Source organism: Argentina silus (genome assembly GCF_951799395.1).
Source record: "Argentina silus genome assembly, chromosome: 10".
NCBI classification, from domain to species: domain Eukaryota; kingdom Metazoa; phylum Chordata; class Actinopteri; order Argentiniformes; family Argentinidae; genus Argentina; species Argentina silus.
The window spans coordinates 13,683,336-13,707,044 of NC_139664.1; the positions used below are offsets into that span (position 1 = coordinate 13,683,336).

General features: G+C 46.0%; 1 protein-coding gene across 1 annotated transcript in view; it reads right to left on the minus strand.

Annotated features, from left to right (window-relative positions):
- The window catches only part of cdkal1 (CDK5 regulatory subunit associated protein 1-like 1), a 282,148-nt gene that overhangs the window by 237,154 nt on the left and 21,285 nt on the right, over positions 1-23,709 (minus strand). Inside the window, exon 4 of the mRNA XM_083678910.1 lies at positions 409-493. Within this exon, the coding sequence (XP_083535036.1) occupies positions 409-493 (85 nt within the window). The remainder of the gene's footprint in view (positions 1-408; positions 494-23,709) is intronic.

The window sequence follows — 23,709 nt, forward strand, 5'->3', positions numbered from 1 at the left end:
TATCAGGGAGAGCAAATGTCAATGTAGGGCCAACGCTAGCCAGCATTCTCCAGCACAAAGGAGGTTATCAGTCTGACTGAACCCATTTCATGAATGTCATTCCTCAGAGGCCTTGGGAAACTTGACATTTCCAAACCGTTGCCTGTGTGTCACAGATGAAGGCTCCTGGAGCTCATCCACAGGCCCACGTTACTCACACTGACACCGTGCGCCACGGTCGAAAATCTGTTTTCCAAAGCAGCTAAAATTGCAATAGATCCATGGCTTTAATATGTTCATGAGCTCGTATGGCCTGTGTATTTCACTGCCACCGGTGTTTTTGCCCTGTGTGTTTCTGGTGAGATTCTGTTGCGTGTAAACCCTGCCTCCAGCGCTATGCATATGTAAGTGAGGAGGGGAGGACCTTACTTTATGGAGTTTCTGAAGTGATCCTCGGCTGGGTTTTTCACGGTGCAGCTGTTCAGAAGCCACAGATCAGCCTCTGTCGGATCCTCTGGAGAGAGAGAGAGAGGAGACAGAAGTTGTGCATTAGAAAAATCAGAGCTCACACCAGGACCCCTCAACTCCTTCTACACACCCATAAATATTGTATTCCTCCGGTTACTGCAATTAATTGTGTGTTGTCCTCCCACCCCCCACCTCCCTGACAGATCCACCTCCCCGAGCGAGGCGGGCCACGATGCCAGGCTCAGCTGGACCACCGGGGGACTGCAGCAGCCCCTGCCTTGAGATGCCAGGGGAGATGTAACACTGTGTAATAAATATATATACACACGATTCTGGGGCAGGATGCGAGTGTAAACATACTGCATCCTCCTGCTCCTTCCACAACACTGAACTAGATATTTCACTTACTATCCATTACCCAGCCGCAGTGAAGCATTCGTAGACCTGTGTCGACTCTGGAGAGAGTCAGGCTCTCAGGCGCACACACATCATGGGTCACAGCAGGCAGAGATAGGCCACAGACCTACGACACCCTGCCTCGCCTCAGCCAACACTTTCAGAGAGGGGCATTGGAGAAACTGTGTCGTCGACATAAGTGTGGTGTTATTTAGGGCTAGGACAAAATGACAGTCTAGGCTAAGCCTTGTTCAACAGTATATCCAGTCAATTTTACACAGTAAGAAGATAAAAGCAAAACAAACAAACAAACAAACACAGAAAGTCAGACCTCAGGCAATCTTAGCATTGCGAGACCCACTGGTGTGCCAAAATGTTGCGTTTCCCAAAAAAGGCACAGGCAACATCATTGATTCTAATCACTTAACATGCCCTGTATCTTGAGGGGGAAAAAAAGAAAAAAAAATTGACTCACTAATCGAACACGAAATGAGTTTCCACAACTCCCTCGATCTGAAAACAGTTACTGGAATAAACAGATGTGGAGTGCGAAACTCTAGGGGCCGTCACCTTAGATGACTCAGGATTATTTCCATCCTTTTAGCAGATTGTTTACTGTGGGAGCAAACCGCATGTGTCCTCCTACAGCAGTAAAACACATACTGATGAACAGCGTGCATCGGGAAGAAGACAAAAACACGCAACACTCCAGCCAGCTGAGGGAAATTTGAGGGAAATTAACTCAGTCATTAAACTAACCTAGGCAGGAAGAAATGTTGCTAAATCCTTGTAAAAGTGCAAGTATTAAAATAAGTTCTGGTGTAAAGGACTAAGATGACATGAATCACTTCTTATTGAAGGGAAGTAAAAAAAGTTGACTCAGTTTTGTTTCTCTTGGTGGGTGCTTGGCCAGTTTGGGCTCCAGTAAGGAACAGCAGTGGGGTACTTCATTTCACTGTGTTTAAGCCCTTTTCCGTTACTGGAAAACTGAGCCCTCAGAAATGTTATTGTAAGTTCAAGAGTTCCCAGCTGATGAGCAGTGGGGACACAGGCTGTTCTTTCGTGGTTACTTACTGGGAAAAAGAGAGACAGTTCACCAAACCCAGTCTGGACCCTCAGACATCTCAGCTTCCACTTAACCACCTGATACAGCATGCCCTCCTCCCCTCATTATGAATATCCCTATTCAACCTTTTAACCACCTCCTGTCCACAGACCGAGGGACACACATTTACATGGAATAATCAATCATCTAATTCAGGCAACATCAGAGTTCCCTTCAGGCTATTTCACAAGTAAATATATAAATAAAGATTCCAGTTTACAGGAATACAGTATAGTATTGGTCATTGAAAGAGCATCCAAAGATTCAAGAGGTTCTGAGAGTGGTTTCCCTTCAGGTTCTATGTGTGTCACTCTGTCCCTGGGAGAACACTGTCCCTGTCCCTGTCCCTGTCCTTGGGCCGTCAGATGAAAGCGGTATGTTGTGGTGTTGTGGCAAGGGCATGGGCAACCCAGACAAGGCTTGGCACAGTCACCCCCGCCCAGTCATGCCAGCTGCACTCCAAGCATCTCGCTTGGCATTAATGCAACCTGAGCCCCACAAAACAACCGGGCCCATGGGGATGTGTGTGCCTTAAACACACAGACACACACACAGACACACACACACGCACGCACACAGAGACAAACACACACAGGTCCCTGATCCAGCACCTCGAAGGTCTCAGCAGAGGTTAATGCACTCTATCTAGGCTTCAAACAGACACACACACGCACACACGCACCCCGCACCCCGCCAGTGAAAGCCCCAGACTGGGAGTCGCCTCAGCTGCTGCCTGACTCCACTTTCCCTATGGGGCTTCCTCCACTGCAAAAACAACAAAAACAACCCCATCACTCTGGCCCCAGTCAATAAGGACCACTCTACACCTTTATCACAGACAGCTATGCACCAAATGAGCCCTGGGAGGGGGACTTTACAGGCAGAATCTCATCTGTCACCAAGGCAGCTAGAAGTGATAAGACGCAGAAATGCATTTCATGCACAAAAAAATGTTTTAGTCTTTCATAAGAGCAGTAAATACCCATATGCTGACAGAGAACATGGAGGTTTTATTTCCTGAAACTCAACGGCACAGTGTTTACTTGTAACCTTCATGGTTCAAAGGAGTACTCCACTGAAAATCTACTTTGAAGCACTCACCTATCGAGTCATCATCATTTGACAAAAATCAAGGACACATGGAGACTACTTTCATCTGACGGAGATGAAACGGAAGGTGCGTCATCTCACTGTTGCACAGAGGCAAGCTACACCTGGGGGTTATCTACAGCTGACCTTGCTAAGACAGCCAAACACAACAACACACAGTCGGGCCTAACTACCCAAGTTTGTTAGATGTTTGTCTGATAATCCCATAAGGGACGGGTCACATAAGGTGACTAGCCACTGTAGTAAATCAATCAGAGTTCTTTGCACTAAATAGAATACGTTAAGGTAGTCCCGGTTAATCAGTGTGGGTTGCCATCAGGCAGTTTAACCAAGTGGTTTATTCCATTCACTCTGGGTAAACTCAGCAGGAGATTCAGCGGTGATTCAACGTTCTGCCAGAAACCAAAGCCTGAGAGTCTGAGAACCGGACGGCTTCCTACTTGGGCCCAGCGACAACACCCCAAGCTACAGATGCCTGGCACCGTGAAACTACTTTATATTCCCTGAACAAAAACACACACTGCAGGCATTGGATTCGACTGGTGCAGTCTGAGTTGTTACAAGGAGGGCTGTCAGTCATAATAATCCCACAAGGATCAGATGTTCCCTTTCCTCGACCTAAGTAGCTAGTGACTGAATGACAGGATGCCTTATTCCGAGGCGTGTAAGAGGCCAGAGTGTGGGAAAAGACACATTACGGGGTCATAATAATAACATGAGCACTTTACAAGGCCATGTATATGTTTGTTTTCTTAAAAATCCATTTAAGACCCAACTTCATTCTAATCCTCTTCAGAAATGCCCACTCAAACAACAGCTTTACTGCCTAAAGGCTTTAAAGGAGACTTAAGAGGCTATTCAAAAAAGAAACAATCCTTTTACTGGACAGAGGTTAGAATAATCTTTTATTTCCTTTCTTATAATTCCCGACATTGAGGTAACTAGTTTGAGAGCGAGGAGCCCAAAAAGCACATTCTCTTTCGAGACCATGCTTTCAGGGATGAGGTGGCCTGAAGCAGTTAAAAGTGGAGCTCCCTTTAGGCTGTACAATGTTACCAGCCTGCAGGCCAGAGTAAAGCTCTCCCTTTGCTGGAGTGAGTGGCCACAGGCCCTACTAGTCTTTTTGGCCTCTTAGTCTCTTTGGCCGTGACTGGATATGTTTGTTTTGGTAAGCCCGTTTGTTTTAGGCAGGAAATAACGGCCACAGAGGACGGGGCAGGAGCAGCCGTCTGACCTGAGGGGACAGCCATGAGAAATGAGGAGGTGTGGGAGCAGCCAAGAAGAGGAGGAGGAAGAGGAGGCTGTGGATCTGAGGGGGGCGGTGGGGGGGATCATGGCAGAGAGGGTGCACCACTGACGGGGTTAGAGGAGCCAGGGCAGGCTTAAGGAGCTCCAGAGGGCCCTGAAAAAACAGGACATGCACAGCAGATGTCTGCTGAGTGCCTCATGGGCTGAGAGCATTCCATAGGCACACTGTGATACATTGCCAGCAGCAAGGCCAAGCATAAAGCACAGTCCCCTCTGAAAGATTAACTGCTCTTATCCACAACCAGGCCAAACGGATACTTTAAGTCTTACTGCCCGCAGTAGAAAACGTGTCTAAGAAGACATCAAGGATGATTTTATAGTGCTCCTCTCTCACCTTGCACACATGTTTTAAAGTGCTGGACCCATTAAAAAAAAAGTTTATCCATTTTCTTCCCTATAAGAAGGCCAAGTAATTGCCAAGTACATTTCAGTGTGTGTGTGTGTGTGTGTGTGTGTGTGTGTGTGTGTGTGTGTCTAGGGGGGAAGCAGCCATAGGTAAAAAGAGGGTGAGTCAGCAAGCACCATGTAGAGAAGAGAACGGCAGAGAGCAGAAACTGCTGCTCTTGAGAATTCCTAGGGAAAACATTTGCATAAATTTGCCTAGGGAGGGCAGAGCAGCCAATGGCTATAGGTGTTTACGGTAGACGTTCCACTTGTGAGGCCCTCCAACGGGGTGAGGGCTTTTTATCTGATTCACAGGGGGTTAGTTCCACTGGTAACTGCCAAAGCGCCCTCACTAAACACAGAGGCTGAGCTGGCGTCAGGCTCGTCCACAGCAACACACTCCCCAGGCCCAGGAGTGCCTGATAAACACTATCTGTCTCCATCAAAATAGAGGTAACGGCGTCCATGGGGCTGGGAAAAAAGCACAGTGCTCCATTCTATGGCCATTTTTCCCCAGCACTTCACAGCAGGGAGAAAAGTGCAGCATAAGCAACAGTGGCCCAGATTGGTGACCTTTGCAGGTCACCCATGTGCATTACTCGTAAATCACTTCATTTTCCATGAACAGGCAATGGTTTATAGCTCAGAACATAACAAATCGATAGCAACAACCTGGACAAAGCTACTCAAGAGAGGAAAAAGAAACAGGAGTTTCACCTAACGTTCCCATTTGCCATCTTGCAAATGTGAAAACGGTCTTGGGGCTATACTTGATGCAATTACTGTAGCCTATACGTTTGTGGAAAAGAAAGAAAAAAAACCTGAACCCAGGTCACAAATGTATATTGGAGGTCCGAATGCCGCATGCTGCTTTTTTCAAATCCTGGATGTTTATAAATGCAGCCAGTTTAAATGGCCTCAGAACAGCATATTATCATCCTGCTCTATTAACATGACCAGAAGTCTGCTGGAGGCTCTTTGCTCTGCACGGTTCCACTGAGACAGGGAACCCAGGATCAAAGCAGCTGCAGCAGCAGCCCTCAGCAATAAGCAGATAAGACAAAATGAAGTATGCCGCAGCAGCCTAATCCTGGGCAAACACACTGGGCCTGCTGGACTACCAGCCACAAATCTAGCAGCAGCGCTAGGCTACGCTAGCTCATTATGACTGAGGATCTAGCAGCGGTAGGCTAGCTCATTATTACTGAGTAGATTCCGGCAGAGTCCGTCCACTCTCCCCTCCATCTCTCCAGCCGTTCCACAAGGGACACCCTACCAGACTTGCCATCAATTATTAAACTGCCAAAACAAGTAAGTTTCCCAAATGTCTTTCATTATTACCTTCATACATACCTATGCTGTCATAAATCATTTGTGTGAAATAAGGGGGTTGTGTGCCACACTCGAGCGACGGCCCGGCCTGAGAAACGAAGCGAGTGTTATGTGAACCGTCGGTGTGAGTACAGCAGAGAGGGAGAGAACAAGCGAGAGTGAGAGAGAGAGAGAGAGAGAGAGAGAGTGAGCGAGCGAGCGAGCGTGAAAAGCATTAAAAAATGAACCGATTATAAAAAGCATGAATGTTAGACAGGAGCACTAAACACAGAAGTGGTCCCTCATGCTGGCTCCCTTTAACCCTTCAGAGACCACTGTGGGGGAGAGGAAGGGGACTAGGGTTCACACACCAGTGCAAACTGCACACTCAACAGTCTCATGGCATGCTTTGGCAGGCAGAGCGTCCTGGTTTTCCAGGGGAACTCCAGAGAGCAACACCACACAGTCCAGATTTACCAACAGTGAGAGTTGGCAACCTGTAGTTGGGCACTCTGCTGCGCTGGCCAGTGACCAGGCTGTGTGCCCATGAGCCACGGTACTAATGATTTACCCTGGTTGAGGTGGAGGCAGACAAGGTGGGGATGATCCCTAAACGATTGCTTCATGGCCCAATTGACTGCCTCAAAACACCAATGGCATTAGCTGGCACAGTGCATATCCAGTCTTACACATAACCTCTTAAAGCTTCATTGCTTTCATTTAATTGCTAGAGGAAACAACTAAAACAATGTATACTGTTTGTGTAGGGTGACAGTGGACTATAGGGTCATAACCATGTGTTGAGATAATGAGGAGTAGAAAAGACCGCTGTGGGAAAAGAAAATGGTGCTACTGATGACTTTGACACTGTCAGATATATGATTGGGGTTTTAATTTCTTTAATGGTGGCACAATAACATAATCTTTTTCGAAGAGAAAAGAAAGAAGAAAAAAAATTGCTTTTGCTTTCGTAAACAGAATCCAGCTATAAATCAGGTCAATGGTGCTTCCATCAAGGAACATCCATTGTGACAGACAGAAGCAACGACCTGGATTGCGGGTTGAGAGGTTCTGTTTATGGAACACAGAAATTAGTAATTGCCTCAAAACTTTCAGCAAGAGAACCAAAAAAAAGACAGGAGAGACCAGAACATCCTGATAAGACTCCATTTCGATTAAGCTATATTAGGAAAACTAGCCAGGCAGTTCCCACTTGTCCTCAAAACAAAATCATATAACAGCATGAGTAACATGCACACACACACACACACACACATTCCACTTACGGTACTCTAACCAACAATGCAACGTGACAAATTGTTCAAAATATTACTTGAATATGAAACGCCTGGTGCATGGTTCTGACTGGAGTGTGTGTGTGTGTGTGTGTGTGTGTGTGTGTGTGTGTGTGTGTGTGTGAGCAGACTGTGTATGCTTGGATACACACAGCACACAGCACAGGCCCCTGCTACGCGGAGCCCGGCCGAGCAGAGCTATCGATGCAGGGAGCAGCCGGCACACATGGCCTTCACAGCACAGACAGCTGAATTAGAGCTAATTCAAAGCCATTTGGCCTGAGGTAGAGTATGCTTCCCCATACCGTCTGGCTGCTGTGACCCTAAACATATCATATCAGCTGTCAGAACGCATTTCTCCCTCTGGATATTTCAGGGCTGAAAACACACAAACACACAGTCACAGACACACACTCAAATACGCACCATACAGTACACACACCAAGAGAATGAAAGACTGGCAGCTTAAGCACCAAAAACTGCCAGGAATTCAGTGGAGGATTTCAGATTTTAATTGGGCCCTCTCTCTACTGTTACATAGTATAGGGGGGCTAACACACAATTTGACAGGCTAGCTTTCAACACCAGAATATCTGAAGAAAGGTGGTGATCAACGCAAAAAAATGTGACAGTAGCCTATTCTGTGATACAATTAAGAACTGTATCAGGATAGACTTTCTTCCTTGCCTATCAAACACTTTACTAATATCAACATGAAATAACCATGAAGATCCTAACGGAGCGATTAGGGTCAGTTGAGCTCCAGTGTAGAGAGCTAATGGTGATGGGCAGTTTGAAGAGCTTGCTGTCACATTGGAGGAGTGTTGACATTTAATGGACAGGCACATGACACAGTGCTCAGAGGAGGGGTCCTTCTCCCTTCTCCTCCCCCCCCGTGTCCAGCCGAGCCACAGAGTTGACACAGCAGTCAATCCCAGGAGGGGTTGTCTGCTCTCAGGCCCGGGAGAGAAGGGGAGAAGAGAGGGGGTAGATCCAGACACTGTGGGGCCTATGAGTCACCCACCACTCCATCTCTACATCCCCCTCATCAGTGCTGATACCACAGCCACCCCAGTGAGCCCCTCTGGACACGTCTGACCAGAGTTTGTACGAGAACAGCACCTCAGCTAAGCCCCTCTCACAGCCTCTACAGTGCATTCGGAAAGTATTCAGACCCCTTCACTTTTTCCACATTTTGCTATGTTACAGCCTTATTCTAAAATGGATTAAATTTTTTTTTTTCCTCATCAATCTACACACAGTACCCCATAATGACAAAGCAAAAACAGATTTTTAGAAATGTTTGCTAATTTATTAAAAATACAAAACTGAAATATCACATTTATATCAGTATTCAGACCCTTTGCTATGACACTTGAAATTGAGCTCAGGTGCATCCTGTTTCCATTGATCATCCTTGAGATGTTTCTACGACTTGATTGGAGTCCACCTGTGGTAAATTCATTTCATTGGACATGATTTGGAACGGCACACACCTGTCTATATGAGGTCCAACAGTTGACAGTGCATGTCAGAGCAAAAACCAGGCCATGAGGTCGAAGGAATTGTCCGTAGATCTCCGAGACAGGATTGTGTCAAGGCACAGATCTGGGGAAGGGTACAAAAAAATGTCTGCAGTAATGAAGATCTCCAAGAACACAGTAGCCTCCATCATTCTTAAATGGAAGAAGTTTGGAACCACCAAGACTCTTCCTAGAGCTGGCCGCCCGGCTAAACTGAGCAATAGGGGGAGAAGGGCCATCGTCAGGAAGGTGACCAAGAACCCAATGGTCACTCTGACAGAGCTCCATAGTTCCTCTGTGGAGATGGGAGAACCTTCCAGAAGGACAACCATCTCTGCAACACTCCAACAATCAGGCCTTTATGGTAGAGTGGCCAGACGAAAGCCACTCCTCAGTAAAAAGCACATGACAAACCGCATGACAGTTTGCCAAAAGGCACCTAAAGGACTCTCAGACCATGAGAAGCAAGATTCTGATGAAACCAAGATTGAACCTTTTGGTCTGAATGCCAAGTGTCACATCTGGAGGAAATCAGGCACCACTCATCACCTGGTCAATACCATCCCTACAGAGAAGCATGGTGGTGGCAGCATCATGCTGTGGGGATGTTTTCAGCGGCAGGGACTGGAAGACTAGTCAGGCTCGAGGGAAAAATGAACGGAGCAAAGTACAGAGAGATCTTTGATGAAAACCTGCTTCAGAGCGCTCAGAACTACAGACTGGGGCGAAGGTTCACCTTCCAACAGGATAACGACCCTAATCACACAGCCAAGACAACGCAGGAGTGGCTTCGGGACAAGTCTCTGAATGTCCTTGAGTGGCCCAGCCAAAGCCCGGACTTGAACCCGATCGAACATCTCTGGAGAGACCTGAAAATAGCTGTGCACTGACACTCCCAATCCAACTTGACAGAGCTTGAGAGGATCTGCAGAGAAGAATGGGAGAAACTCCCCAAATACAGGTGTGCCAAGCTTGTAGCGTCATACCCAAGAAGACTTGAGGCTGTAATCGCTGCCAAAGGTGCTTCAACAAAGTACTGAGTAAAGGATCTGAATACTTATGTAAATGTGATATTTCAGCTTTTTATTTTTAATAAATTAGCAACAATTTCTAAAAACCTGTTTTGGCTTTGTCATTATGGGGTATTGTGTGTTGATTGATGAGGGGGAAAATGAATTTAATCCATTTTAGAATAAGGCTGTAACATAAAAAAAATGTGTAAAAAGTGAAGTCAGAATACTATCCGATTGCACTATATGTTGAGCTACATATGCCTGTCTAGTCTAGAAAACCATCGTTTTACCATATTACTAGTACTACCAGATGATTATCAGCATTGCCATACATTCATATATCACTACCATTCCATGTCCAAGGGATAGCAACCATTCCTTCATAAACCACTAAATGGCTTACTGCTTAGCCTTTGCATTGCACTATTATCAAAGTGGCCCCCGATAAGCCTCTAAAGTTAACTGTATAAAGTAGCACCGAAATCAAGGACATTCGTCAGTCTGAGCTGCAGTGCTTTAGCAGCATGGTTAAGCAGCAATCATCTAGAGGAAACACTATGCAAAAAGACATGAACACACACACACACACACAAACACACTAAACATTTAATAGGCCTTAATGACTAAGTGAATGTTTGTTAGTCAGCTTATCTCTATAATTGAGGATTAAACCAAACAAAGCGATTATTTTCACTGCTTTTCATTTCCTGGGCCGGATGAAACGCAGAAAAAACACAAATGAGATAATCACACAGTTCTAATAAAGCCACTTAGCAGACACATCTGACAGAATCATTTGCATTTAATAACAATAGGCCTAAGCTTTTTAGAGCACCTCAATGAACATTTTGCAAGTTGTGGAAGGGGAAAAAGAATATGAAGTAGCATTTCAGCAAGAGCAGGTAAATAATGGAGCATCCTATTAGGCTCCATGTATTACTGGCTCCTACTCTGGGGAGACACTCAGTAAACCTCCACTGCTCTGGTTATTGCCATAATATAAAATCAAAATCAACTGTCGGAGAGTTTGTGGCCCAGACATCTTCTTGACATTGCTCTGAGAGATTTCGAGGGAAAAGAAGAGTGTGGCTGGATGATTTTGCTTCCCACATCTGAACAAACAAATGAAATGAAATGCGAAAGGTGTTATATTGCTTAAAGACAACTTTTTGGGGGGATGGAGGCAGGGGAGAGAGAGAGAGGTGGCAGTCTGGAAGGATATTAATACTTCAATATCTGGAGGATCTCATCCTGTCAGCTTTATTTCCTCCTGTGGTTGAAGAGCGAATGAGAAGCGAAAAAATATTCAGGGTGACTTGAGTCACCTGTCACGACCGCGATGACGGGCTGTCAGCTCTGTCTACGGAGGGATCCAACCGCTCGGCCATCACACACTCAATTCTGTCATTACATTTTACCTGTTACTGGAGCCCCTATTGGCATATGGACACAGAGGAATTTTACACTTCACTAGCAGCACTTCCATTTGGACTCTCTCGCTCTCTCCCTCTGCGTAGTATTGGGCCTTTCAGCCAAAGCAGAAACAGCTGAACCAAAAGCCTAATTATAAATCTAGCCCAAGGAGAGGAAGAAATCCATGAGCAAAAAAAATACAATTGTCCAGGAGTCGTACGGCCGTGCCACCACCACCAGCCCAGCAGCACCGAACACACACTCCTGGCCCCCCTACTGGAGGTCCCTGTGGTTTCACAGTGTGTTCAAATTAACCTGGCTCCAGACACCCGTTAGAGGTAATTTAAAATGTTCCATGAGGGGGAGATGAGGAGAGGAGAGGAAGAACAGCTCAGCTCAGTGGACTTGAGGCAGCTAGCAGCAACAGCAGCAGAGCTGAGGACAGTGTCTGCATTTTTATGATCTGCTCTTTCTGGCTCAGCTCACTGTAAAATGACCACTCAGGCAAGTAATCAAACTGAAAATGTGTCTGGGCATGGCTGGGCCCCTCTTTACCCTCCTGTGACGGCAGAGATATCGTGTCTACACAGCCCTCTCATTGCTTTTTAAAGTCCATTACGAGGAGCTTTTATGACCTTCAATATTTTTGAGCTAAAAAAGGTAAATGAATTAAGCATTCCCGCTCTCTGCGACCCATGCAGAAGACAATCTACATGAAAGTCACCAGAGGGATGATCCACTTAGACCTTGGCAGACACAGGCCAACAAAGGCTGATGTTAGAACTCACCTTGCACTGCTAGCCATGATTATTTCTTCCAAATAAGAACCAGGAATCATTTCAAAAGAGAAATTGGCTGCAGGTTTTATACACGTCAATGTTGATGCTCCCTGTCAAAATCACCCTCCCTTAACAAAAAAATCACAATGGAGTCTAGTGAGGCAGGGGGCGAGATTGGAGCTGGTGCACCTGGGGTCACAGTCCTTTAAAGGAGGGGGTTACACATTTCAATCATTCCGCCCCCCCCCCCCCCCCCCCCCCTCCCTCCCCACACACACACCCGACCCAGGCAGGCATGGGGACAGGAGCCGGTGACTCCAGCAAGGGCATAGCAGCCTCTGTAATGGGGTTAGTAGCTTCATGAACAGCGGAGGGATGGTGATGGGGGGGGGGGGGGGGGGGGGGTGAGGGAGAGAGAAAGAGGGAGGGAGAGAGAGAGAAATGGGGGGGGGGGATATTAATAGATATCCTTCACCACCCACTGAGCGGACTGGGACTGCAGGAGGAAGGACATGGCTCTCTGCTTTATGGCCCACACGGTTTCCCAGTACTGAAGAGGCCCCAATTCTGCTTGGAGGCCCGACAGAGGTGACTAAAGGCAGGGGGATGAGAGGGAGAGAGCCGGCGCGAAGTGTCTTACCGCCACAGAGGAAAGAACGAGAGGCTCATATTCACAAGGTTAATGCCAGGTGAATCACAGGGGTTTGCTCTTGTAGAATCTTATTACTGAAGAGGATATGGGTTTTATTCAGGAGTCCTTCCGTTTTCCCTGAAGACCAGAATGTGTCATACTACAGTACAATTGTACTATAAGTCCTGACTGAATCCCTTTCTTACAGTTGCAGGTAATAATATACTTATTAAACAGGACATTGGGTAGTGGAGTTACCTCCAGCTAAATCACAGTGGCATAATCCATCATACCCTGACATGTGACATGACCAGGACTGACACAAGTGCAAGTTTCATCATCATACATCCTTCCCTGTCCACATGCTGTGTGTGTGTGTGTGTGTGTGCGTGCGTGTGTGTGTGCGTGTGTGTGTGTGTGCGTGCGTGCGCACGTGTGCGCCCAGGTGCATATGTGTGCTAACTCCATTTCCCCCGGTTTCAGAGCAGAAGGACTGTGTAGGGGAAAGATTGATGCTGTTTAGATCACCTCTATCCAACACATGGACGTGCACGCGCGCGCACGCACACGCACACACACACACACACACACACACAGAGCAGCAGCAGCTGCAATGTCAGGGAACAAACAAACAAACAAACAAACACAGCTCAGTGGGGAATATAAGCGCTGCGCAGATGAGTGCTTCCTCTTCCCTATTTTGTACACTGGCCCTCATTTCCTTCTGTAAATTATTGTGTGTGTGTGTGTGTGTGTGTGTGTGTGTGTGCGTATGGGATTTGTTAAGAGGGCAAGTGTTTAGCAGAGTCTTGGGAAGAGCGATTCCCTCCGTGCCGTACACTACATTAGCTCATTTGACTCAGGGAGAAAGGGGCTCCTAATAACTACGGCAACTGGTGCACAGCCCGGGCGGCCCAAGCCTGCAAGGCCCTCTGGGAATCATCCCACTGTTGCGCATAAGAAACAAGACTGATGGCCCAGTTGTAGCACAGGGGCTGCAGCAGCGTTCGGATGGGGGGGGGGCCAGGCACACACTTTTACAGGAGGCCTGGGCAACAGCTGCACTTCATTTACAAGTGCTGTTTGCAGCCCCCCAGCTGACCGGGTGAGAGGAGAGAGAGAGAGAGAGAGAGAATATCTGCACAAGTGTGCAGTTTATTGAGCTTGAGCAGTGTGCTGGAAACACAAACTTAGTGCGGGAGCCAAGAAACGAGCGGGTGGTATCGCTGCAGGTTCTTACTGTCCAAAATCAACGGTGGATTCCTGTTCCTGTGACCCCCCCTCCGCCCCTGTCCGCATGGCGGGCCAGACACCACGTTTTATAGGAGGTGGGATGCAGAAAAGTTTACCAGAATCTCCAGAGTTGAAGAGAGAACCTCCATGCTGGTTATTTCCACAGGTGCAGCAACACATGGAAACATTTAATAGGGAGTTTTTAAAGAGCACAATAGATGTCCTTCAGCATTCTGGAAAAGGAGGTGAAAGTTACAGGCCGGGAGGAAGAGGGGAGGGGAGGGGAGGGCAGAGGAGCAGTAATTCTAAAATGGAGAGGCCAAGTTTCCGGGAGGAGGAACCATTTTACAGGTGTAGAAATATTTACAGTTGTTAGGGTTAGGCTTAGACTTGATTGTTACATTGAGGATGACCCTTTTCATTAAGTACCAAATGCCCTTGTCTTGCTGAGGACAATCATGGAATCCTAATGGTATTCTAGCTATTGAAAGGAAACTAGAGATCCAGGTGAAGGTATCTAGGCCTACATCTCCACATTGACCGCTGCATTATCCTCTCCAGAGGTCACACGAAGGGAGAGATAGATTATGGAGATAAGGCCTGCGGCTCTCACCCTCTCCCTCTCTCTCTCGATCGTTCCGTATTTGTGCGTGTGACATCAGCCTACTTTTGCGGGCCATTTAAAATTCATGAATTTGAAGGGCCAACAGCCGCACCCATCATCCGTAATTTACTGCTAATAATAAAACCGGATTAAAGTCGGACTTTATGAACACTCTTTGTCCACGATTTGATTGCACGGCCACGGTCGCTATTATTCCCCGCACTGTCCCCCTGGAAATGCTTTGCCCCGTCTCCATTGGTACACAATGTCAATTTGTTTACATGATATACGGCCACGGGTGTCCTGAAAAACCTCTTGCATAAATCAGGTCTGTAGGTCGGGGATGTATACATCCGCAGCGGTTATCCCATGTGGCTCTGTCCATAAACTCCCTGGGACAGCCTGCTCCGTATATTAATATGAACAGGACAGGGCCAGGCCATGATGAAAAGGAGAGGGGATTTCATCTAGGCTCCCATATTGATCTCATCTGAATTCACTGGATGTTCCTACCAGAACAGAACAGAAGTGTGCAGAATCAGTCATATTTATTCATAACTCACAGAGAGGCAATACTGTTAACATGTCAGTGTAGGGAAGGGGTCAGAGAGGCATTACTAGAGACAACACTCCCCAAAGCATAGTACACTAGCACTCCAGCTGCGTATCTCTGGAAACTTGGTGGTAAAACAGCACAACAGACAGACAAGTCATCATTATTGTACTCTTCACATTGTGTTCTTTCTCTGAGTTCAACACATTTTTTTGGTTCTCATTTGAAACATTCTAGTAGGAGAAACCATCATGTTTAATGAAAGAGCACACATACAGTACTGTATTATAAGAAAACTTAAGCAAGGCTTCTGGTTCTCTCAGTGATTTACAGGCCCACAGTTCCCCCCCAGAGACACAACCTTTGAAAGTAAGAAAAAGAGAAATGCAGAGAAGAAGTGCTCTTGGATCAGGTCTCCCTAGGGCCAAAAGAGATACACCAGCTAGCTACCTCCCCAACCTCTCCAGTACAGGGAACCTGCTTAATATTGGATTAAGGAGCATAATATCCCAGGGCTTAATGACATATCTGCTATGTAATACAATCTACTCTTACCCTTAATGAAAACAGTCTTAATATAGGCTGTATACCTGGATTAAATATGAAAAAAGGCTTGTAGAGCAGTGATATTCATATGCAAAGGAGAATCCAAACTATGGATACAATATGTGTATTTTGACAAGACTGTGCAGGAAGATATGGCTCGGTTCTGTACTTGAACTGACAGTGATAGTCAGAACACCATGGGCTGACTTAAGCCAAAACTGCAGCCAACAAGAGGTACACATTCTGTTATTAATATTCTAGACCGGCCAGGAGCACCTTTCAAACGCATTCCATTCTTCATGAAAACAACAGGACTTAATTTACAAATATTTAAGTGGACATCTCATGGTATCCTTATTTTTATAAAGATGAATGAGAAACAGTGTCAAGTACTGTATGTATCCAAGCTATAACAGGAGGAAAACTGTCTGACAAGACTTACAAGCCATCTAAGGACAGCATGCCATGCTTTACACTTTGAGTTTAGAGCAAATGCTCAATGGCCATAATTTGAAGAGAGTAAAACATGTTCTCTGCATGGCATAAATAACAGTATTTACCTGTGATGCAAGGGTGTATAATTGCATACAAAACCTAAAATTCCATCAGGCACAGTGGTAGAAAAATTGCTTTGGCATTGCCGAGGTGCCCATACCTGCCATTTTACCATAACATCCAACCCAGGATGACAGCTCTGAAATAACCTCAATCACTGTGCCAAGCAGGCTGCAATTACCTTTTACAGAAAACAAAAACAGACAGGCATCTTCTGAATCCCTGATAATGACATGATTACAGGCTGGCCTACACTAAGACCTCTGATATAGCTGGGTCGCTTTTTTCTGAGGGATTCATTTCAGTTCCTTCCTGCACTATATCCTACTATTTGAGAGGAGTGCTCTTGAGGTTTCCCTACAAGCATCATAAACCTTTCATATACATTTCTTTGAAGTCTCTTTGGGGAGCCTCTCAGTTATTGCTCATGAAGATATACATAACCCAAGTTCACCACTGCACCGTAGCTATAATATGTTCCATTTAAACAGATCGAGTTAGTAACTTTCCAAACTTTCCAAACTTTTCCCCTCTCTCTCTCTCTCTCTGTGTGAAGTCGGGGAGACTAATATTATATAAAAGAGCTGTGTGTGCCCCAACAGTATAAAAAAAAAAAGAAAAAAGAAAGGAGCTAGCACACCTCCAGCCATATCAGAGGTGTGTGAGCTGTACCCATTCCTTCTCTCCTGGTTCTCTACTGTTTGAAAAATGAAGACGTGTGGCTGTGTGAAAGCCCGACAGAGATGTGCCCCAGGGTCGTGTGGCGGGTCCTGATACTTCAGAGAGAGCGTGACCCACTTTTCCCCTTGTCCCACCCCCCAGCCCTCATCCCTCATCACGCTCCATAGATCAGCCCCTGACCTTGGGAGAAGGAGTGCGCGCGGGGGGAAGGAGGGTGGGGGGGGGGATGCACTCGGCTGAGCTAACGGGCCGCTGCTGCAGAAAACAGCCGCAGGAAGTCTTGACCCGTAATGTTAGATACTAACTGCATATTAAAACTGATAACACTGTTAGCCCCACGCCAGGGCATATGGGATTAAGTATCGAAAAAGTGCTGGGTCAGGCAATGAGGAGTTATCCTACCCCGTAGCCGGTAATAAGGCTTAATTAAACATCTTCAGTCGTTCAATGATGCCTAAAACTAGGTCATTAAGGAGTTTTTAAGTCATTAAACCAATAAATGTTGACTCTGAGGATCCCTTGCACTGTCGGGTCCGGCTCTTCTCCTTCGCACTCTCACACCAGGGCTCTGAGAGGTGTGGGCTGGCTGGCTGGCTGGCTGGCTGGCTGGCTGGCTACCTGACGACGATACTCTCTGACACAGGCGGCTTTTTTCACCGCTACTCCACAGGTTTGGCAATCTCACTCCAGTCCAAACACAAGGTGATGTCGTTCATCACAGCGGAGGCAGTGAAGCGGACCGGGTTCAACGCCACACTCTGTCATGTCTCTTTCCACCAATGAGCTGTTCTGAGCTACAGTATTGAGATCATGGTGTGGACTGGACCACATCAGATTGCTATCGCGCACTGTAGAGCTAGATGACCAGTTTACGGTCTTTCAACTGTTACATTGTTTATCAAATCATATGGAGTCAATGTCTAAAAATGAAACCACTGCTGAGTTATGGTCAGCAGCAACGATTTGTTGTTGAAATGGACCATTCTGAACTGATGCTCAGCCACATGTGACAACATGTGACATTGTTTACAAGTACAACACTATAACACCTGATGTTCTGCTGTTTGTGTAAGCAATGTCTTATGTGTCACACGTGGCTCTACATGATGTTGCATTTCAAAAACAAACCGTTGCTGCTAAGTCAGGGAGGATTTGGAGATTTTGGGTTCTTTGTCAAAGAAATCCTTTAAATCAGATAAGTAACCTTACATGACCATAATGCTGAGCTCACTATCGATGACGCTAATATAAGTACATGGCAACATGTGCTGTTTAATAAGTGCCGCAGAGGGTCAAACAGCTAGCTGTGTATATTTCTGAGACAGAGTCATTTCTCTTTCTCTGTTAGTGGATGACACAGTTGGCATGGATGATTTGGACATGCTCTTGAATTACAGCACAGCTCTTCAGAGAGCCACAGCAGCTAACATGGCCATCTAAAAGGCCAGTTAACTCGGGGGAATTCTGACTAAAATGTCTGCCCATGGTGGGGGGTGAGCAGTGAGCACCTCTCTAATGATTGTTGATTGCATTTCCACCCATGGCTGGGTGGATGGCCCTCTTGCACAAACAAGCTGTGACAGCCTCTGTGCCCCTGCTCTTGTGGTAAACGCAGTGACGTGGCAGGCCCTGATTGGTGGAGACAAGGCTGGTGAGCCTCACCTCCAATGGCTTTCTGCCCCAGTGGAGAGGGCACCCATCCACCACATCCACCCCCCCACCCCCCATCCATGTTCCTCCCAGCGGCACAGCTGCCCACACCACTGCAACAGCTGTCAGTCACGGTCAGGCCGTCTCACGCCCCCACTCATGAGCATCTACCCCACAGGCTGAAGAAGAGGCCCTGGAGAGGCCACCCCCCCCCCCACCCCTCAACACCTACCCACCCACCCACACAAACACATCTCCTCCCTACTCTGCAAGATTAATGTTCAAGGTCTACCTACCTGATGCAACCACTGGGCAATGCCAATAGAATTGGCAAACTAGGACATTCAAGGATGGCACAATTACGTCAATCCTGCTGTTGCACTAGAGACTGGGTATTCATAGATTATTCACATACAAAATCTCCCGTTTGAGGATCATACAAAGAAATGATGTAATATGATCACAATCATTTCAAAATAAAACACTAAAACTAGGAAGTGCTTTGCGTACTCTATGGGCAAAACAGTTTAATTGTCTTTGTCACATCAAACAGAGAACATTTGTTTTTTCTTTCTTCCTTCAATCATTATTTTACCAGTAATCAGCACCACTTCATGAAAAGCCTGCTTTCATCCAAATCTCACCCTCACAACAACAGTACACGTGAGGAAAGCAATCTGGCATTCCATCGTGAAAATTGGAGAGCACACTGCCGAAGAACCACACAAAAGTATGCAGTTGGACATGTTTTTGTTCTGACGAGAAGTAGGTGAAAAATGTGATGAAATCGCACTAAAGGGACACATTTACTGGATCAGGCTGCACCGCTGCCAATAGAACAGAATAAAATAGAAGTTTATTATCCAATCAAAGCTGGGAAATTGTCTTTGGCCTCGGATGGTGTAGCAGAGCCTGAGATGGAGTAGCAGGACAGTGCAGGAGTCACTCTCTGCTGGATCTCCACAACCTTAAGCTTGAGGGACTGTACACAGTCAAACTTCATGTAACTATACATAAGACAGGCACCAACCTCTTAACTAGCTTGCCCTTGACGTTCCCTGTGCCTCCTCAGAGTTGGGAAAGGCCGCATTCCATGTCTGTGCCGTCCATAGTCGTTGGCTAAGGACCAGCTCACAGAGATATGCTCTTCTTTTGATTAATCAGGGTGTGTATTTTGTGTTTTATCATGTTTTACTGTATATATGTCTATATCTGATGTGTATATATTTAGTTTGGTATTAAATTTGTATTGTAAACAGGGCACACCTGGAAATGGACATCGGTCTCAATGTGTTCCCCTGGATAAATAGGCCTGAAAGTAAAATCAAATGGGTTTTTTTAACATGTTTCCTGTTAAACAGATGACCAATGTCCTGCCTCTGCCCAATCCAGTGTAATGTAATCTTTATTTTTTTTATTAAGCAAATATCATCATTATGGCACTGCCATATTTTTGGTAGTGATTGTTGCATAGGATTGTAGCACAAAACAGTTATATTGGGGAGATGGGAAATACAATAATCATACAATAATAAAAAGCAAACAATATATGCCCCCACATGTCATTTAGCATGCTATTGTAGTTTGCTAAGCACTCAGTTGGTGCAACAAATCACTGTTTTAGAACATTTTATTTGGTTTGATCCCTATCAACAAAGTCTATCCAGTGTCATTATAATATAAACATAACTCAACCCATTTCCAACGGCAGAAAAATCTTTCCAGATGTAGGTCAACTAAAACACACCACCAATCATCTGTACATTATATTACAGTGCTAGCTTTGGGACATCAAATACAGCAATGAGTGCACATTGTATAACAATGGCGTGTGAATGGCAACACCACAACGCAGCTAGTGTACATCTCCCAAGACACTGTGGAGGGAAGAGAGATGTGTGGTACCTCTACAGACAGCCTGAGCAGGACTAACTGTTGTTTTCTGCAAGGTTTTGAGGGGCCTTAAGACGCCACAATAGACTACTTTATCAAAACAGCTCCCCACCAGACATGGCTTGTTTTAGCTGGGCTGAATACTTCATGACTACATGTCTGAAATTATAAATGGATTCGGGGGAGTCAGTGACAACAACCGTTTTAGCGAGGCAGATGAAGGGGGGAGAATAAATCACATAAACCGTCGGCTTAGATAGGCTTTCCAGAGGACGAGGCCTCCATTTAAAGCAGTGGTGGAAATGGGTGTTTTGGTTCTTCCGTTGCGTTGCACTACTCCCTCCCTTCTCACACAGAACACACACTGTCACTTCCACTCTCCAACGGTGAACATAATGCAGTGGGGCCCATTGCTTGCCTTTAAGGAGTTTACTTTGAATCAACGGTAGAACTGAGATTATTCCTCCACAACTGTGATTCTATCAAAGCCCATAATTCTACACTCACCTCATGCAACATCTCGGCAGGATGTAACTCTATGCAAAAAGCTCTGGGGCATGACAGTGCCTTCCTATCAGCTTAGCAAAGTGGCAAATATGAAGGAATTGCCCTTATTGCCTGTGAATATGCACTGCACAGCTCTGAATCTACCGAATGAAGCACAGCAGGATCCCACAGCCATGGTCACGGCAAAGTTAAGGCACGTTGATGAACTATTCTCTGAGGATTTCACCACTTTCAAACTTGAGCTGGATACATTATGTTAGACTACCCCCTGTAAGATGAAGTAGTCGTATTTCTTGAAAAATGACACCATGTTGGCTTCAGAGAAAGTGGAGCAGAAATGATGAATGATGCGAGACAACTTAAGCACTAGTTAGAATGGGGAAACTCAGTTCTCGGCCTAGAGCGAACAGTCTAATAGCCTCCCTTGCTTCCAGTGTGTTGCGCTACTTTTAGTAAGGCCAATGTTAATGAAGGCAGACTTTTTGATGAATTCAGTTATTTTAGAATTAAGTGGTAGATCAAGGTACTTGAATGAAAACATGGATTGACCAACATGTAACATCAACTGCAAATCATAAATTAGCAAAGCATGTTTTGTTTTTTTTGCCTGAATACCAAATGGAGGGCAAAGACTAATGTGATTCCATGTGGGTGTATGCAACTCCTAAATGTCCTAATAAGGGAATCCATTAAATGCTATGGACCCGATTTCCACAGTCTAGGCAGTGCCTGAGCAAACAATTCCCACTCTCCGAGTAGACTGATGGCAGAAGATGAAAGTGGTGCAAATAGAAGGAGAATACATTTCTCAATGTTAGAGCCCAAAATTAGTGAAGCGTGATTTTTCCTCCCATTTCCTCCCGGAGTTGAGGACCAGTTTTGGGTTCTAATTGGTACCAATGGCAGGACTGGGCCGAGATGGATATGAGATTATTAGTGTGAAGGGCAAAAGTGTCATCCGGGTGCAGCCCTGGGCACGCTGGTTAGCATAGTGGTTAGAGTGGCTGTGGTGTAATGGCTCCATCATGTTAGCCATCATGACTCCTCATTTGGGCGGTCATTAGCGGGCCAGCAGGGCGAGGTGGACCTGGGGTGAGCGTAGCGCCTCTAATGAAGACTGCTCCTTCCTAGGAGTGATTAAGACACCCTTTTCCACAGGAGTGCGCTCGCCCACGGGAGACTGACTGAATGACAGACTGAGTTAGTAAGTTAGTGTGTGTATGTGTGGGAGAATACTATAAGAATGTGCCTGTTCCCAAGGGTGGGTTCTCTCTCTCTCTCTCTCTCGTCATTGATCAGGTTTATTTTATTAGCCCCAGTCCTTATCTCATCTCGGTGATGTCACCCTTTACAGTCTAAAGCATAAAAATAACCACAAGCCTATTTCACCCTACTGCACTCTGATCCAAAACAGGCACACACATAAACATATACAAGCACACAAGGGGCAACAGTGGTTCATTTCCTATGGTTCACAGACATGATAAAGAAAAACAAACTAAGTACACCGAAGCATACATCATTTTTTTGGCGCACATACATTTTCGAGATCTAATTTCACGATAGCGTTTCATGAAATATATTTTTTTTATCGTAATGGAGCATTCCAAACATTGACAGCAGCAGTACCTCAGGATTACCGCCTCATTATGCAAGCCAGGCGGTGGAGCCAACTGTCAAACCTCTGATACTGTCACAACCCCATCAGTCTGGGCAACGGCGCGGCATCGGCTCAAGTCACAACAATAACACAGGCAGGCAAATATTTACATGCAATTTCAAAGCCATTACAAATGTGATTATGTTTTTGTTTGCCGAGGGCTGACAGTTTTTATTCTATGAGGGGAGTGATTTGAATGAAAGGTACACCTGTCAGTTTGCTCAGTACACAGCAGATACATTAAATAAGGAGACCAGCTGTTTCCACAAACCTAACCGGCAGTGGGAGTGCCTGGGAATGGGATGGACTACTACTCCATTACCATATGTCAGGGATTGGCTGGATTTATCACCACCTCCATTTGCCTCAATCATTTCAATAGCACCATCAAAGTAATCTGCTCAAAGGGACTTCAATTACTGGCGTTAACCTTTCCATCTTGGAAACTGTCCATAAATACTTAGGACCAGACAACCTGTCAGATGACTGTATCCCATTATCAACCCCGGCTGGTAATAATTCAAATTCATCAGAAAACAAAGGGAGTGGTCAAACATCTGGAGAAGACAAAAGCAGGAGGAGGAGGTTTTCCTGTGTATTCCTTCACACCTGTGCCCTCTGTCCCTCCTGTTTGCATGTCTCTCTCTCTCCTGGGATGTGTCGCATTGTTCATCATGCCGGGCAGGCTTCCACCATTTGACCGCCATTGTGGGCGGTTTGTGTGGCACGGGGTGGGTGTAGAGCGGGCAGGGGGAGTGGGAGCTTAGTTTCATTTGTGCAGCCTACAGGGCCTGGGGCTGATTTATTCAGATACGGCTGCTGACTGCTCTCTGTGTGTCTGTCTGTGTGTGTGTGTGTGTGTGTGTGTGTGTGTGTATATGTTTGCGTGTGCGTACGTACGTGTATGACTGTGCATGAGCGTGCGTGTGTGTGTGTGTGATCATGGGCTCCTGTGAGTAGAGCTGAGGGGCCCCAGCTATGGGTATAGTTAATCAACTGTCCCCTGAGGACCCCTCCTGCCCACGGTTGTCCTGGCTACGCAGGGGACAGGCCATTTAAATGACTGGGGTGAGATTGTTGCTGTGGTGAAGTCAAATGAATAACTTACCCTT